Here is a 17,664-nt window from a genome sequence, read left to right on the forward strand (position 1 = left end):
TCAAAGCTGTGTGGATAGAGACATTATAGACATTATAACATAGATTAAATACTCAAATGATCTAAGACAGGTATTCACGTGATGCAATGTAGCCACTAGGGATGGGCATTCGATTCAATCTTCGATCGTTGGGAGAATTAAAGATCGATTATCAATTAATCATTAACGTTTTTATATTAAAATGATCATAATTATTATTACTATCTGCACTACTAATCTGCATAAATAAATTCAACTTTACGACATATAAACCGTAACGACTCTAGAGCCACATCAGCCATTATAATGACATTATAATGTGTTTAATTCAGTTTTGTGCAACTCTCACAGAAACAAAACTTAAAACCGCATGGCTAATTTGCATAAACTAAGCGAAGAAAAAAACAGCTCTTGTGCGCTGATGCGACACGACTCAGTGGAATACAGGTTAGTGTGACCATATTTGTGTTTGTCAAAACCAGGACACCGTACGGGAGGCGGGAGGTGGGGACTCGTCATCGACATTGCGCTACTCTCACCTGGCAAAGCTTTTTCATGTTTTCGGTGTCCTGGTGAACTTTTTCCCACTGGACACCGAAACATATGTGCTGCTTTACACTGTGCACATGGCCTCACACTTGTCCCGACCGGAACAGAAAGCGTGGAATTTCTTGCTCAAGTCATTGTTAAATACGCATTTGCACTTCGGCACGTTGCAGGTTGACTGTCTGTGTTTGCTCGATCCTTCTGAGTGCACAGAGCTACATGTCCGGACCCCCGTTTGTCCCCGAACACGACGTTTGGTCAACCTACGCTACGCACAGCAACCTACATTCGGTTTGTCGATTAAAATGAACGTAAGCAATAAAATTCTTAATGATCAATTACCGATTAATCGACTAATCATGCCCATCCCTAGTGGCCACAGTATATTTGAAAAAGAAAAAAGAAAATCTATAGTAGAGTAATAGAGTGCATCTGAGGCCACATCACAGGCACAGAAGCGTTTTGTTGGCAGTGGAAATGGAAGTCTCGTGGAGTAAATATCCTGCAGCCAAACCCCGACCTGGCGTGCTCTCAACAGAAGGTCACGCTCGCCTCTCACCGGGCTCCTCTCACAACCTTTGGACAAAATACCACTGGGTCTGTTTAGTAACGCTATGGCCGGTATGCAAACATCTACTTTAGCATACGGGATTATTCCTCTTCCTCCTCCTCCACCTCACTTTGAGTTGCAGCAAACCCAAAAGCGCTCCCTCTCTCTCTCTCTCTCTCTGATATGATGTGTGCGTAAATGACACATAATGGCATCTCAGGCTTAGAACTGCTGTGAAGTGGCTGTAGATCGCTTTGCCCGGAATGTTCCATGATATTAAACTCAAGTAAGGAGGTGGTACCACTGGGCTTAAGTTACAAGTCAGGTCTGTGGAGACGTGAGCTCCTCGTTCACAGTCAGAATATGTGCTTTTCAAGGTATTTTAGGCAACGGAATTAATAGAATAATATTTAAAAATTATAATTTTTAAATACAAAGATGTGTTTAAAGAGACGGTATTTTGCAAAATCGCTATAATACGCCTGAAGTGGTTTAAATGTCATCCATGCATGTTTGAGTCATCTAGCGATCTGTCCCAGGCCCTATTCAAACTCTCCTTATGGTTCCGTACAAAAGGCAGCACAAAACTCAGCCCGCAAGCCTACGTCACCTTCGCTCCAGTAAAGCTGCCACCATACTGAACTCAAATTTACACTGAGAACTGTTAATTTGTTTGTTTGTTTGTTTGTTTTGCACTTTGAAGGAGCAGCTCTGCGTTCTCATTACACTGTGTATAAAGACAATAAAGGCTTTCTATTTTATTCTAATTCTCTGTAAATATGTGATAACTATTCAAGGTGATTGTGCTCTGATAAGTAAAGAGCAAAACGAAAACAAAACTTATTATAAGCTTTAATTAGGGGTGTAACGGTTCATGTATTCGTGCTGAACATTTTCGGTACGGGACATTCGGTTCGGTGCAGGGCTGTGCAAGAACGAATTCACGTAATTTGTGTGTGTTTATATTCCGCCACTACATGTGCAGCTACACGGAAGACTCGGCTCTTTAATATTCATGAGGGAACTCTGTAATTGGGGTGGCAGTGTTTCCCACAGCGCTTTATAGTTAGGGTGGCCACCTTTTGATTTAATTTATTTAATTTATTTGTTTGAGCAAGGTAAAACAAAATCAATAACACAAACAAAAAACAAAACAAAAACAAAGATATGTACATAATTGGGACCTGGTGCTCAAAAGGAGTAGGATGAAGTTTTAAAAAAAAAAAAAAAAAAAAGTATAATGTCGTACTCCAATTGTGACAACAATTGCCCCCCGCCTTGACTACAGTACATCCCTCTGAACCAAGTGAATCCTCGCAAAACTACGATCGTCACGCTGCGGTCTTCACTCCTGCCTTCTGTCCCCAGAGAAAGTATTGTCCCTATAGAAAGATCTATACTTACTGCAGACAATGTGGACGCCAAAAATATGAAGATTGAGTAAAACTTCATCCTGGAACTGCTGATGCTGCGCTTTACTTTTTGAAAAGTTTTGTTTACCGTTTACAAGGAAATGATTTAGTGTTTTAAGTCTCGTCTTAAGACCCACTTTTATTCTCTGGCTTTTAATACCGTGAGTTGTGTGGTCCTCTGTCTTTTTTTTTTTTTTTTAGTTTTTATTAATTAATAAATTAATGTATTATTTATTGTATTTATTATTTATTGTTTTTATTTATTTATTGTTTTTATCCGTTTTATTTTTTTAGTACTGCTTTTGTGTAATGATTTAATTGGTTTTGTTCATTGATTTTATTATTATTATTTTACACATTTTTCTATTAGTGTCTTTATTAAAGATAATTCTGCAGATTTTTTTTTTTTTTAAGTAAAATTCTGCATTGCTATGTGAAGCACTTTGGAAACTGTTTTGTTTGTAAAATGTGCTATACAAATAAAGTTGGATTGAACTGGATTGGATAATATTTCATACATTTGTTGCTTTTTTGAGAACATTTTATTTAACTTATTATTATTACCAAGCAGCACTTTGCATTTATTTTATTTTCCCATTTGTATCAAGTTAAAACAAAGTGTCAGTTTAATAAAAAACACAAATAAACAAGTAAACGAGACCTCAAAACTAAGGTAGGTACCAAACCGTAATTTTTGTGCACCATAAATACATTGTTTTCAGCGAATATAGCATTTTCAAAACAATAAAAGATAACATGGCGATCTAAATATTTAAAATGTTAGGCATTAATACCCTATAGAAGTGTAATAGCCGCCTCTTTAATGCCATAACATGAAAAATTCCAATCAAAGCAGTAACATCTTCATGGAGACAGGCCTGTAAATTTACGTTGCGCGTCTTTAATCTTGAAAAAACACCGAATTACGCCTGCGATTCTTTCTATAGCCGCAACAGAATGTATGTATATATGTTCAAACTCTTCCGAAAATGACACTGTACCCAAGTTCTCGAGTTTCTGTTGCACTTTAAATCCGTCCCTCCTCCTTCTGTAGATTCTCTTATGCAGTTTGTGGGTGTAGCTTCTCCCTCCAAATGCGCCACCATTTGTTTTGCAGCTCCAATGTTGACTTTTCCTGAGTCCATAATTACACAAGAGAAAGCAGTCCGTGATGGTAGCAAGCGTCACTCGTAACTTTCTCTGCCAGCTCCTGAAATTTATTGTGTTCTGTCTGGGCGCGGTGAAAAGCAATCCAGACGACCAGGCCTCAAATCCAGTGTTATTTCCTCGTCCACTTCAGTCTCCCGCAATCGATTTTCTCGCAGCAAATTTCCAAATTGTTGCCAAAATCATCCTGCTGTTTTCAAGGAGCCTGGGTCATTTATTCGGCGCAAGATGGCCACTCAGAAACTCTCCGCTCGGCTGGGACTTCCTGAAATGTTTATATAACCGACTTTTTCTGTTGTTTTTTTAGCTAGAGTAATCAAAAATAATGGTGGAGGCAAAGTTTGTGTTATGCAAAATCAACTTTTTGGAGTTTTCTGCCGTGTTATGACGTTCTGGCATAATCATAAACATGTCTGAAGAGGTTTGAGATTCTTCACGGACAAGATTTTCCATAAATATACAAATGGAGGATACAAAACACATACACTACAACTTCACAAACCTGATGCGATGTGCAGTAGTTTCATTAGTGCTCAGAAGGAGGAGTGACAAATTAAAAGTATTCTAACTGAAGCACTTTTTTTTCAATGTGCTTCTCAATCGAACAAATGAGTCCGTTTGAATAGGCAATAGTATTGAGTACGAAAGCTTTCAGAAATATTCATGTACATAAAATAGAAATCTGTGCATATTTCCGTAGTTGAGCGTGAAATAAATATTCGTAAACTCTCAAATGAGTCCAGTCGTACATAAAATGTGTTGTGTGTATTTTATCCATCAGAAGATGAATTGAAAAGTTACAACGTCAAGAATTACAATCATGAAATTAAATGAAACGGTTACGATTTCTTCAGTAGGAATATGAATTCACAGACGCGACTTTACTGTCAAAAATATGTCATCACTACACAGGCGTTATTTATTAAGCAGAAGAAACATCGATTGAGATGTCGGACTTCTGCGTCGCACACAGACTGAACCAGGACTAACCTAGGACTGATTCCAGGACTGAACCAGAAGGACTAAACCAGGACTGAACTAGGACTAAAACAGGACTAAATCAGAACTGAACCAGGACTGACTGTTGGGACAGGCCCATAGGTGCGCCCGTGTAGACTGTCGGGGACCACAGGCGAAAAGACCAGCGCAGAGCTCAGCTACTCACGGGTCTAAGGGCAGCCGTCGCCGATCGCGCTTTGTGGACACCTGCTCCTCGGGCTCGGGGTTCTCCCTCGCTCTCTCAAGTCCAAGATTAGTCCTGGTTTAGTCCTGATGTAGTTCTGGTTTACACCTGGTTTAGTCCTGGTTTAGACCTGGTTTAGACCTGATTTAGTCCTGGTTTAGGCCTGGTTTAGTCCTTGTTTACATCTGGTTTAGACCTGGTTTAGACCTGGTTTAGTCCTGGTTTAGGCCTGGTTTAGTCCTGGTTTAGACCTGGTTTAGTCCTGATTTAGTCCTGGTGCAGTCCTGATTTAGTCCTGGTTTAGGCCTGGTTTAGTCCTTGTTTACATCTGGTTTAGACCTGGTTTAGTCCTGGTTTAGTCCTGTTTTAGACCTGGTTTAGACCTGGTTTAGTCCTGGTTTAGACCTGGTTTAGTCCTGGTTTAGTCCTGATGTAGTTCTGGTTTACACCTGGTTTAGTCCTGGTTTTGACCTGGTTTAGACCTGATTTAGTCCTGGTTTAGTCCTTGTTTACATCTGGTTTAGACCTGGTTTAGACCTGGTTTAGTCCTGGTTTAGGCCTGGTTTAGTCCTTGTTTACATCTGGTTTAGACCTGGTTTAGACCTGGTTTAGTCCTGGTTTAGGCCTGGTTTAGTCCTGGTTTATACCTGGTTTAGTCCTGGTTTAGTCCTGTTTAGTCCTGGTTTAGGCCTGGTTTAGTCCTGGTTTATACCTGGTTTAGTCCTGGTTTAGTCCTGTTTAGACCTGGTTTAGACCTGGTTTAGTCCTGTTTAGACCTGGTTTAGACCTGGTTTAGACCTGGTTTAGTCCCGACCTGCCCGAGTGTAATCACTACCCGCCCGTAAAATTCCACAATGTAAAAACCTGCCCGTTTTAGCAGCTATTTGCAGGTACCCGACCCGGTGCAGGACTTTGACTCAAAGCACCATAAACATGAGTGAAGCTAATTAACAATTTTGATGCATCGCTTTTTCGGCAAATGTAACATTTACAAAACTTTAAAAGGTAACATGGTGATCTAAATATAGGCTGTTATGTGTTTACACCGAATACCCCACAGAAGTGTAAAACAACCTCTTTAAAAGCTTTGACAGTTTGTTTAAGTGTCATACATAACATCAAAAACGACATGGGCAAACCTACAAAAACTCAGGTACAGTTTATATAGCAACATGAACTCAAGAAATCTCACACAAAACCCCAAAGCCAAAGAGAATAGGAGCATTTCTAGGAGTGATTTAAAAGCAGGCACAGACTGAGCCTCTCATCTCTAAAGGTGACTGGTTCCATCGCCACGGGGCAGCCGCAGAAAAGCCTCGTCCCTGCGAAGCTTTTGTTTGTTTTTTTGAGACATGAAGCTTCAGCTGATCTGCTCACCTGAGGGCACGACGGGGCACGAGAGAGAATCATGGAAAGGAAGGAGGGGGACATGGCGTAAAAAACATATAAAAGTAAGATGTGTGTAAAATCCTTCAGTCGTCCGGGTAGAATCCATAGCAACAGGAGAAATTCAATTTGTCGACTGGACAAAAGTTTATTTGGTCGAATATGTTCCGCATCTCATCCAAGCTGCTTCTTCAGTTCTGGTCAAAACGCCGGTGGACACTTCTTTATATCTGCCTAAAGGGAGGAGCTAACTACAACGAAACTACTCAGAAACATCTAATTGTTTACAGTTTTTGTTAGTTAGCTAGGCTTATTGATTAAAAGACTCCACACTCACACTTTGTGCAAGTTCAATAGGCCTTGCTCACTAACAGAAACTGTAAATAAGTAGACGTGTTAGTTTCAGAGTAGTTTCATTGTAGTTAGCTCCTCCCTGCACACAGATATAAGGCAATGTTCACCAGCATTCCGACCAGAACTAAAGAAGTAACTCACTGTAACTTGTGTATAGTAATAGTAATAGTAATCTCTTAAAAAAAAAAGAGAGAGAGAGAGAGAGGTTAATATACTTACTATAATTTACATTAAATTAAACACTATATAACAAATAATTATGTCTTAATTATGACATACGTCCACAGAATGGATCCAGATAGGAACATATGTAATGAGAAGAGTTGAGGTCATAGAATAGACCCTTGTGGAACAAATTTTTTTTGCCTGGGATCCAGATTACACACATCTGCAGTGCTTTATGAAGATGTGTCTGGTCACAGGTGGATCAGGGACACAGAGCAGAGTCCTACACGGGTGCCATTTTGGAGACCCGCACCTGCGTAGTACAGCACCACACCCGCCTGTTAACCCCGTGATTATATCAAAGTTAAATCCGCACCTGCCCGGACCCGTTAACATTCCACCCATTACCCGTCTGTGCCCGTGCTAAAACGGGGTCGGTCCAATAGCCCGACAGCCCAGTAGTCCAGGACTAAACCACGACTAAACCAGGACTCAACCTACGTTAGCGGATTATAAATATATACACGCCACAACCGCCAAGCCAATCACCAGGACTACACCAGAACTGGACCAGGACTACACCAGGACTGAACTGGGACTACACCAGAACTGGACCAGGACTACACCAGGACTGAACCAGGACTAAACCAGGATTGAACTGGGACTGAACCAGGACTGAACCAGGTCTAAACCAGGACTAAACCAGGACTGAACCAGGTCTAAACCAGGACTGAACCAGGTCTAAACCAGGACTACACCAGGACTGAACCAGGACTGAACCAAGACTGAACCAGGACTTAACCAGGTCTAAACCAGGTCTAAACCAGGACTCAACCAGGACTAAACCAGGACTTAACCAGGTCTAAACCAGGACTACACCAGGACTGAACCAGGACTAAACCAGGACTTAACCAGGTCTAAACCAGGACTAAACCAGGACTAAAGCAGGACTGAACCAGGTCTAAACCAGGACTACACCAGGACTGAACCAGGACTAAACCAGGACTGAACCAGGACTAAACCAGGACTTAACCAGGTCTAAACCAGGTCTAAACCAGGACTAAACCAGGACTGAACCAGGTCTAAACCAGGACAAAACCAGGACTGAACCAGGACTAAACCAGGACTCAACCAGGTCTAAACCAGGAGTGCAGCTGCCGAGCTGATCACCTCCGCTGATGGGTTTGATGTAATACATTTCCAGGGTAACGAACATCCTGGACGCACGTCAAGTATTTTTTTCTACAGTTTGTTGTTTATTTGATTCACTTGACCCGCCCGTATGTAATCACGACCCGTCCGCAAACCCTCCCGTAAAATTCCAGAATGTTTCAGCAACTATTTGCAATGTACTCTGACTCAGGGTCTGTCCATATCAAAACAAATATGGCTTCGTACGAATTAAAAAGAAGACTGAAAAACATCACTAAACTAAACTCTGCTTTGTAAGGTTTTGGGACGTCTGATCCTGTCCATAACGATGAGCTCCTTCGTTTCACATGCGCCACTCAAATAAAAGTCATCCAGCCCGGCATCCATTTTAGAAGCGCTGTACAGAACTCAAAATTGTCAAAGTTCACACAAAACCCTGTCACACTGTCTCACCATTCCAAGACATGACCACACATTCCCACCCGGTTTTCGAGCCTGGATTTCACGAACAAATCTTGATCAACTTTTTCATAGGTAATATTTTGTAAAAAAAAAAAACAACAATAATAACCACACAAAGCAACAGCCATCCACTTCTGCAAAGAAAAGGTACATACAATAAAACTATTGTCCATGTGTCAACACTAATAAGACTCTAACTGTGTCACTAACTACGCCACATACTGCTGCAAGACTATTGAATATAATAATATAATATAAAGCTTATTTAATACAGTACAGTTCAAACAATAATACTTCTTAGCATCTGATACCGTGACATTATTGGTTTGTCCCGTCGCTGTCAAATAAAGATATAAACCAGTGCACTGCCTTATATGAGTCTGCTTCTCTCTGGGCTCAATGTAAAAGAATACAGGCTGCTTTATTGTGTTGTATTGTATTGTGTTGTATTATATTGTAGTCAGTGCTTTGATCCAGCTCATGTCACGGAGCACATGAAAGCCCGTCCGTCTCCTCTTATCAAACCTGCTGCAGAGAGAAAAATAATAACTCCAACAATTCACAATGAAAGAGTCTGTGCTTTATCCGGCGGAGATCTCCAAAACCTGGACGCGATCGAAGTACGTGGGTGTGTGAGTGTGGCTTATGGGTGAGTAACAGATGGAGAAAAAAAAAAAAAAAAAAAGAAATGTGGGCTAGTGTGAGCGTGGTATGTAAGGGTAAAGATGTATGTAATGTTTCGTCGTCTTTGTTTATTTTAAAAAGGACACTAAAACGAGAGATTAGAGAAAAATATAATGATCTAAAACCTAGAGCTGTCGCAATAACCGCAAAAATGAATCACCGTGGTACTAAGAGGCCCAACTCAGGATTAACCCAGGACTAACCCAGGACTAACTCAGGACTAACTCAGGACTCAGGACTAACTCAGGACTAACCCAGGACTAACCCAGGACTAACTCAGGACTAACTCAGGACTAACCCAGGACTAACCCAGGACAAACCCAGGACTAACTCAGGACTAACCCAGGACTAACTCAGGACTAACCCAGGACTAACCTAGGACTAACTCAGGACTAATTCAACACTAACCCAGGACTAACTCAGGACTAACTCAGGACTAACCCAGGACTAACTCAGGACTAACTCAGGACTAACTCAGGACTAACCCAGGACTAACTCAGGACTAACTCAGGACTAACTCAGGACTAACTCAGGACTAAACCAGGACTAACCCAGGACTAACTCAGGACTAACTCAGGACTAACCCAGGACTAACTCAGGACTAACTCAGGATTAACCAGGACTAACTCAGGACTAACCCAGGACTAACTCAGGACTAACCCAGGACTAACTCAGGACTAACTCAGGACTAACTCAGGACTAACCCAGGACTAACCCAGGACTAACTCAGGACTAACTCAGGATTAACCCAGGACTAACTCAGGACTAACTAGGACTAACCAGGACTAACTCAGGACTAACTCAGGACTAACCAGGACTAACTCAGGACTAACCCAGGACTAACTCAGGACTCAGGACTAACCCAGGACTAACTCAGGACAAACCCAGGACTCAGGACTAACTCAGGACTAACTAACCCAGGACTAACCCAGGACTAACCCAGGACTAACTCAGGACTAACCAGGACTAACCCAGGACTAACCAGGACTAACTCAGGACTAACCCAGGACTAACCCAGGACTAACCCAGGACTAACCCAGGACTAACTCAGGACTAACTCAGGACTAACTCAGGACTAACCCAGGACTAACCAGGACTAACCAGGACTAACTCAGGACTAACTCAGGACTAACCCAGGACTAACCCAGGACTAACTCAGGACTCAGGACTAACCCAGGACTAACCCAGGACTAACTCAGGACAACTAACCCAGGACTAACTCAGGACTAACTCAGGACTAACCAGGACTAACCAGGACTAACTCAGGACTAGGACTAACCCAGGACTAACCAGGACTAACCAGGACTAACCAGGACTAACTCAGGACTAACTCAGGACCCAGGACTAACTCAGGACTAACCCAGGACTAACCCAGGACTAACTAACCCAGGACTAACCCAGGACTAACTCAGGACTAACTCAGGACTCAACTCAGGACTACCCAGGACTCAGGACTAACCAGGACTAACTCAGGACTAACCCAGGACTAACCCAGGACTAACTCAGGACTAACCAGGACTAACTCAGGACTAACCCAGGACTAACCCAGGACTAACTCAGGACTAACCCAGGACTAACCCAGGACTAACTCAGGACTAACCCAGGACTAACTCAGGACTAACTCAGGACTAACCCAGGACTAACTCAGGACTAACCCAGGACTAACTCAGGACTAACTCAGGACTAACTAACTCAGGACTAACCCAGGACTAACCCAGGACTAACCCAGGACTAACCCAGGACTAACCCAGGACTAACTCAGGACTAACCCAGGACTAACTCAGGACTAACCAGGACTAACTCAGGACTAACTCAGGACTAACTCAGGACTAACTCAGGACTAACTCAGGACCAGGACTAACTCAGGACTAACTAACTCAGGACTAACCAGGACTAACCCAGGACTAACTCAGGACTAACCCAGGACTAACTCAGGACTAACTCAGGACTAACCAGGACTAACTCAGGACTAACTAACTCAGGACTAACTCCAGGACTAACCCAGGACACTCAGACTAACTCAGGACTAACTCAGGACTAACCCAGGACTAACTCAGGATTAACCCAGGACTAACTCAGGACTAACTCAGGACTAACTCAGGACTAACTCAGGACAAACCCAGGACTAACCCAGGACTAACTCCAAATTAAGACTCTCACTCCTCACAGACTGAATGTGGAATTTGATCTAAGATGTTTTTTGTGGTAGACTTAAACTATTTCTGTATTTTTTAGAATGTTTTTATGTAAATATTTCTGTCCAGTGTGAACTTTAAACGCCCCAAAAGTGTCCCGCCTGCGCATTGGAGGACACAACGACGTCACACTTAGCAAGCGTGATCAGTGTTTATGGAAGTCACCTAATTTTGGGGCTTGTCTCCCAAAATGTAATCAAGTTCTTCTTAAAATGGACAGGTTACACGTCCACGGCCGCTTCGTTTTTTTGAGTCTTTAGCCTCCTTGTATTTGGCTCACAGGCTTTTTATTTTTCATTGACAATGAAGCCAGGACCGTCTGTAGCCGCGCTCGGACATTTCTTTGGCAATCGTTTCAAAAATACGTACATTTAAATACAGCGATCCCCCCAAATATTAATAAACTCGCTAACCTCGCTTTCCCTCCATTGACGAGACTCCGAGCCTGACGTGTAGGTGGGATGAATGTGACCTGTCCGTTCAGACTGAAGTCACATGTCAAAAGATCAGATATGTATCGGTTTTAGGAGCACATATCCAAGTGTCCTGGGTCACATTTGAAAAAATCGGATCTGTGTCGTTCAGACTGTCAATAAAAGATCAGATACAGGTCACACAGGGGCGAAAAAATCGGATTTGGGTCACTTCAGGCTCCAGTCTGATCGTAGCCTTATAAGCCCAGACCGGCATCAGGGGTGTCCATTTATTTACGATGTATATCCTAAATTATGCTTAATATTTTTTATTGTATAGTTTTTGACATTTTTGTAATAAATAAATATATATATATATAAAAATAAAATAATAAAAAAATAAAAAATAAAGGTTGTGGTGTCCTTGCTCGAAGCTATATTTTGATTAATGAATGCATGTTTGTTGTCTGGCAAATCTAGAATTTCTCTTTATAAATTGGAAATGAAAGAGCTCTCAGGTAACAAAATTATAAATGTACATGACTTTCCTTTGGTATAAAGCTATTAGGGTTGTAACAATAACCAAAATATCATGATGACGTATCATCAAAAGTCTCACAATATATCGAAGAACAATGAAGAGTCTTTGCTTAAATTCATAGTTATGGTGATTTAAATGTATTTTTTTGTGATTTTAATGTATTTCTTACTCTGTAAAGGACTTTGAATTACTTTGTGTTATACAAATAAACTTGCCTTGCCTTACCACGAAACAGTAATGCTAAAAAATTGAAGGAACTACTAAATGGTCACATTTTTCTATAGCGCTTTTCCACCTTCAAGGCACTCAAAGCGCTTTACAACAAGGAACCACTCACCCATTCACACACACATTCATACACCAGTGTACGCAGACACTGTGGGCAAGGTGGGTTAAGTGTCTTGCCCAAGGACACAACGGCAGCATTCATCTGTGGGAGCTGGAATCACACCAGCCAACCTGTGGGTCAGTGGATCTGACCACTCAACCTGTGATGTTTATGTCAAGAGCTGGATTCGAACCGCCAAACCTTCAGATCAGTGGGCGAATGCTCTACCAACTGAGCTACTGCCGCCCTACATAGACCATGATGCTTTGCTGTTGTCAGCGCAGTTTACATGAAGCAGTAGCTGTTGTTAAGCACTTTTACATCTTAATTCTTCATATCAGAATAGTGCCAAAGGCTTTTCAAGGATTTTAAAAGCATATTCACAATTTTGTAAGCCTCCGTAAAAAAAAAAAAAAAAAAAAAAAAGTAATAAATGTCGAAACGGATATCGTGAAAATATCCTACTGAACCATAACCTTCTATCTGTTTTCTAAGTGAATTAAAGCAGAGCTCAAAGTGCAGCGTGTGCTTTGTACAGTTGGAGAAACAGTGCTTTAGAGGGTGCTTTGTCTCCTCTGTCTCTGTTTACTCTGCCTCCTCTGCAGCTCTCGTTTCTCACCACATAATTCAGACGGCCCCCCTTGTCTGTCACACAGTCCAGAGTACTACTGTATTCACCGTACGAGCGCGAGGAGTGAGCGATTTCAACCGCAGTGTTGTGTTCAAATAAAGAAAAGAGAAAAAAAAAAAAAAGAAGGACAATGAGGAAGAGGTTGCGTTCACATGACAACACGTGTTATCGAAGATCTTCAGTTTAAACTTGAGCAAAAGAGCGGATTATCCTGTATCTTTATGGTGAAATTTGCTGTTCAAAGTGTGACAGATTTTTATGATTCTCAAGTTACAGGCAGTGTTGGGGAGTAACAGATTACATGTACCAGAGTTACGTAATCAGAGTACAAATTGTGAGTAACTGTATTCAGTTACAGTTACTGTTTCAGTGAGTGGTAATTGGATTACAGTTACTTTGTTGAAATAAATGGATTACACAGAGGTATTTTCCTGTTTTCACATTTTGGGTTATATCCCTTTTTTTTTTTTTTTCTTCTCTGTAACTCCACTCATTGCCGGACGCTAAACCAGGTCTAAAACCAGGACTAAACCAGGACTAAAACCAAGGCTAAACCAGGTCTAAAACCAGGACTAAACCAGGTCTAAAACCAGGACTAAACCAGGTCTAAAAATCAGGTCTAAAACCAGGACTAAACCAGGTCTAAAAACCAGGACTAAAACCAGGACTAAACCAAGGACTAAAACCAGGACTAAAACCAGGTCTAAAACCAGGACTAAACCAGGTCTAAAACCAGGACTAAACCAGGTCAGGTCTAAAACCAAGCCTAAACCAGGTCTAAATCAGGACTAAACCAGGACTAAACCAAGATTAAACCAGGATTAAAACCAGGTCTAAAACCAGGACTAAACCAGGTCTAAAACCAGGACTAAACCAGGTCTAAAACCAGGACTAAACCAGGTCTAAAACCAAGCCTAAACCAGGTCTAAATCAGGACTAAACCAGGACTAAACCAAGATTAAACCAGGATTAAAACCAGGTCTAAAACCAGGACTAAACCAGGTCTAAAACCAGGACTAAACCTGGTCTAAAACCAGGACTAAACCAGGACTAAACCAGGTCTAAAACCAAGTCTAAACCAGGTCTAAACCAGGATAAACCAGGACTAAACCAGGATTAAAACCAGGTCTAAAACCAGGACTAAACCAGGACTAAACCAGGATTAAACCAAGACTAAACCAGGTCTAAACCAGGTCTAAAACAGGATTTAACAGGACTAAAACATGCCGCTCGGACCATGTCTCCTCGTCTTCTATCAATAATATTTTTAATCTGGTTAAGGAAAGACTCGGCCTTTTCATTTTCTTTTATCAAACGAAACATTTAGGTGAAGATTTCCTCGTCTTTGCTTCTCTACAGCAAATCAAGTAATCCAAAGTAATCAGATTACGTTACTCACTTTAAGTAATTTAATGGATTCCGTTACAAACTACATTTTGGGGTATGTAATCTGTAATCTGTAGGGGAATACATTTTAAAAGTCACCTTCCCAACACTGGTTACAGGTCAGATCTGATGAAGGGCAGGCGCCTATAGAGCTCGATAGATCCAAAATCAAATCTACAAAAGCTAAATCTGATCATTATTTGGGATTGGGTCCACAAACATGCAATATTAATCTCATTATGAAGTCGATATATCGTATCGTTTAATGTAGGGCTGGATATCATTAAGAAGATGCAGATATGATACATACCTCGATACACAGGCCACGATACGGTACATGTTTCGATACAGTGAACTTACGATTCGATTCGATATATTTCAAATGGATTCGATACCATTCAATAAAAATAAAGGCTAAATCGTGGCTGTGATACTGAAAGTCTTTGTTAAACCACTTCTTGTGCAAAGTGAATATGAAACAAAAACATTTTAATGCTCAAAACTGTGAAAATATCAAATGTGTCACATGCACTGCAAAAAATTTAAATCTTGCCAAGTTAAGATGACTTGAATTAAGAAAGTTTTATCATGATTTGAGTAAATTCCACTTGACAAGTTAAATTATCTATCAGCGGAATATGATTTTTTTGTTCTTAAAATATGAAAATACAACTTGCTACACTTAAAAAAAGAAAAAAACTCCAGCTCTCCATCAGTTTGGGGGTCCCTGGCCTAAAAAATGTTGAAGACCCCTGGTGTAGATTATGAAATGTGTATATTAAGTGCCAACACATGACATTTAGATCATCATGTTACATTTTATTGCTTTGAAAATGCTATAATTGCCAAAAAGCGACATATTGAAATGTTTTTTTGACGTTTTGTTTTTCCCCCTCCCTTTGCTCTCTGTGCAAAGTCACTCCCCCTACAGAGCGCTATCACAACACAGTCAGCGTTAATGAAACTCAAGTTTGTCAAGTTGCTGTTTACAGTTTTGTATCGTTTTTTTTTTTTTGTATATTTATGGAGAATTGTCATGTGGGAACAGGGGGGACATAGGCTTGTGGGAGAGATTACAAGATTCAAACCTGCACGGATGTCATCTCAAACCTCTTCAGGCTTGTTTTTGATGAGGGAACAATCAAAAAGTCCATTTTGTAAAACACCCTCTCTTTAATCTTTCTAACTAAACGTAGCACGAGATTGATACGAGGAAAAAGTGTCCTCCAAAAAAACACAAAAATGAAGCTCCCTCCACTGTCGCCTGTCAGTAATTCTGCTTGAAGCGAGCGATTTCGCACAAAGTGTCATTTCACCAATCTTGGACAGTCTCCCTGCAAAAGTAAAGCCAGTCCAGATGGCTCCGAGAGGTAAGCGCTATCTCCGAGTAAAACCGCGAATGTTGTTTTTGATGAACATTTGAGACGCAGAGGAGACATTTTGAAGTAGGAATAAAAAGGATAAAGCACAAGAGCCTCTTTGATTTCGCTCTGATTTTGCCTTGTAAGATTACTCTCCCCCAAATTCAAACGTTGTCGAAAATCAAATGAAGCTTGTTAAATGGCACTGTAGCAAAGGGACTGAGACTAAATGGGATTTTTAACTACAAAGCACGAAATACAACACCATGGTACAGACGTCTCTCATTAAAAGTACTAGATCCATCTGTCAGTGTTCACAGCTGGTAGAGTTTTGTACGATATTGAATCTTATTACTTACATACTAACTTATTTACCTGCCTCCCAAATTCACTTAAAGAACTGTATAAATTTTCGGGTGGAGGATCTGCCATCTGTTTGACTTCATGAAGAGTTTCTTTTGGAATGTCCCTGAGTGTGAAACTTAAACTCTACATGATCCTGGTGTTTTCAGGCTACGCTCAGACTGCAGGGCTTAATGCTCATTTTGGATGTTTTTTGTGAAATCCAATTTTTTTTTTACGAGGTTGTTCACATTTCCAATCGAATGTGACTTGTATATGATCTTCAGTGTGAACTTTTAATGTCCAAAAAGTGTCCCGCAGGCGCATTGGAGGACACAACGACGTCATACGCAACGAGCAAGCTCAGTGTTTATGGAAGTAGCCAAAACATTGAGCTTGTCTCCCAAAATAGAGCCAAGTTCTTCGTGAAATGGGCACGGCTGCTTCGTTTGTTTGAGTCTTTAACCTCCTCGTATTTGTCTCCCAGGTTCTTTATTTTTTGTTAATTCTTTGGCAGTCATTTCAGAAACTGCCCTCCAATTTTTCCACTCGCTTTCCCTCCATTGACTAGACTCCGAGCCTGACGTGTAGGTGGGATGAATGCGACCTGGCCGTTCAGACTGAAGTCGCATGTCAAAAGACCGGATATGTATCGGTTTTAGGAGCACACATCCAAGTGGTCTGGGTCGCATTTGAAAAAAATCGGATCTGTGTCATTTGGACTGTCGTTAAAAAATTAGATACAGGAGCATAGGGGCGAAATCGGATTTGGGTCAATCATTTTTCTTGCTTCGGACCACTATGAGCAAGAAAAATGATCTAAAATGATGATTTAAACATTTTTAAAAAAGCTTTTGGACATTTTTTTTCGCTTTTATTTTACTGTTCCATACATTTGCACCTCTACAAGAACGTTGGTGTGAGTTTCCTGTTCCATTTGACAAACAGGTGACGCCACCAGAATAAATAATAGGTAAGATAGGCAAAATATCACAACACGAGGCCAGACTGGAGTTTTGTCATCACAATAATACTAACAACAACTAGCATGCTAACACTGCACCACTTTCTGGTTCAAAAAGCGTTACAATTGGATACTAAAGGAGCTTATTTACCTTTGGAGCTGTTTTTTTTTTTTTTTTTTTTTTACCATATATCCGTACTGGGGCAAAACAAATTTAACCTAATAAAAAACAAAGGGTATCGATATTTTGATACAAGAATCATTCACAATGGTAGCAGTTCTTGTGGTGTTGATGTTAGTCCTCACTGGTGTTCATGTGTCGTTTGATGTACTTCTTACCTTGATGGCGGTGGACGCGATCTGGATGTGGTGCAGTTTGCGCAGTGTGCTCTCTCGGTCGATGAAGTAGGAGGCGGCCAGCTGGTGCAGCGTCTCCAAAGTAACCGCCGACGAGTTTCCCGAA

At 41.0% G+C, this 17,664-nt stretch overlaps 1 protein-coding gene across 1 annotated transcript in view; it reads right to left on the minus strand.

Annotated features, from left to right (window-relative positions):
* The window catches only part of brinp3a.2 (bone morphogenetic protein/retinoic acid inducible neural-specific 3a, tandem duplicate 2), a 250,612-nt gene that overhangs the window by 100,512 nt on the left and 132,436 nt on the right, over positions 1-17,664 (minus strand). Inside the window, exon 7 of the mRNA XM_055165148.1 lies at positions 17,541-17,664. This exon is cut by the window's right edge and continues 2 nt beyond it. Coding sequence (XP_055021123.1) covers positions 17,541-17,664 — 124 coding nt within the window. The remainder of the gene's footprint in view (positions 1-17,540) is intronic.

The sequence above is a fragment of the Boleophthalmus pectinirostris genome, unplaced genomic scaffold (genome assembly GCF_026225935.1).
Source record: "Boleophthalmus pectinirostris isolate CB_2022bp ecotype Guang Dong unplaced genomic scaffold, ASM2622593v1 HiC_scaffold_7, whole genome shotgun sequence".
Taxonomy (NCBI): Eukaryota; Metazoa; Chordata; class Actinopteri; order Gobiiformes; family Gobiidae; genus Boleophthalmus; species Boleophthalmus pectinirostris.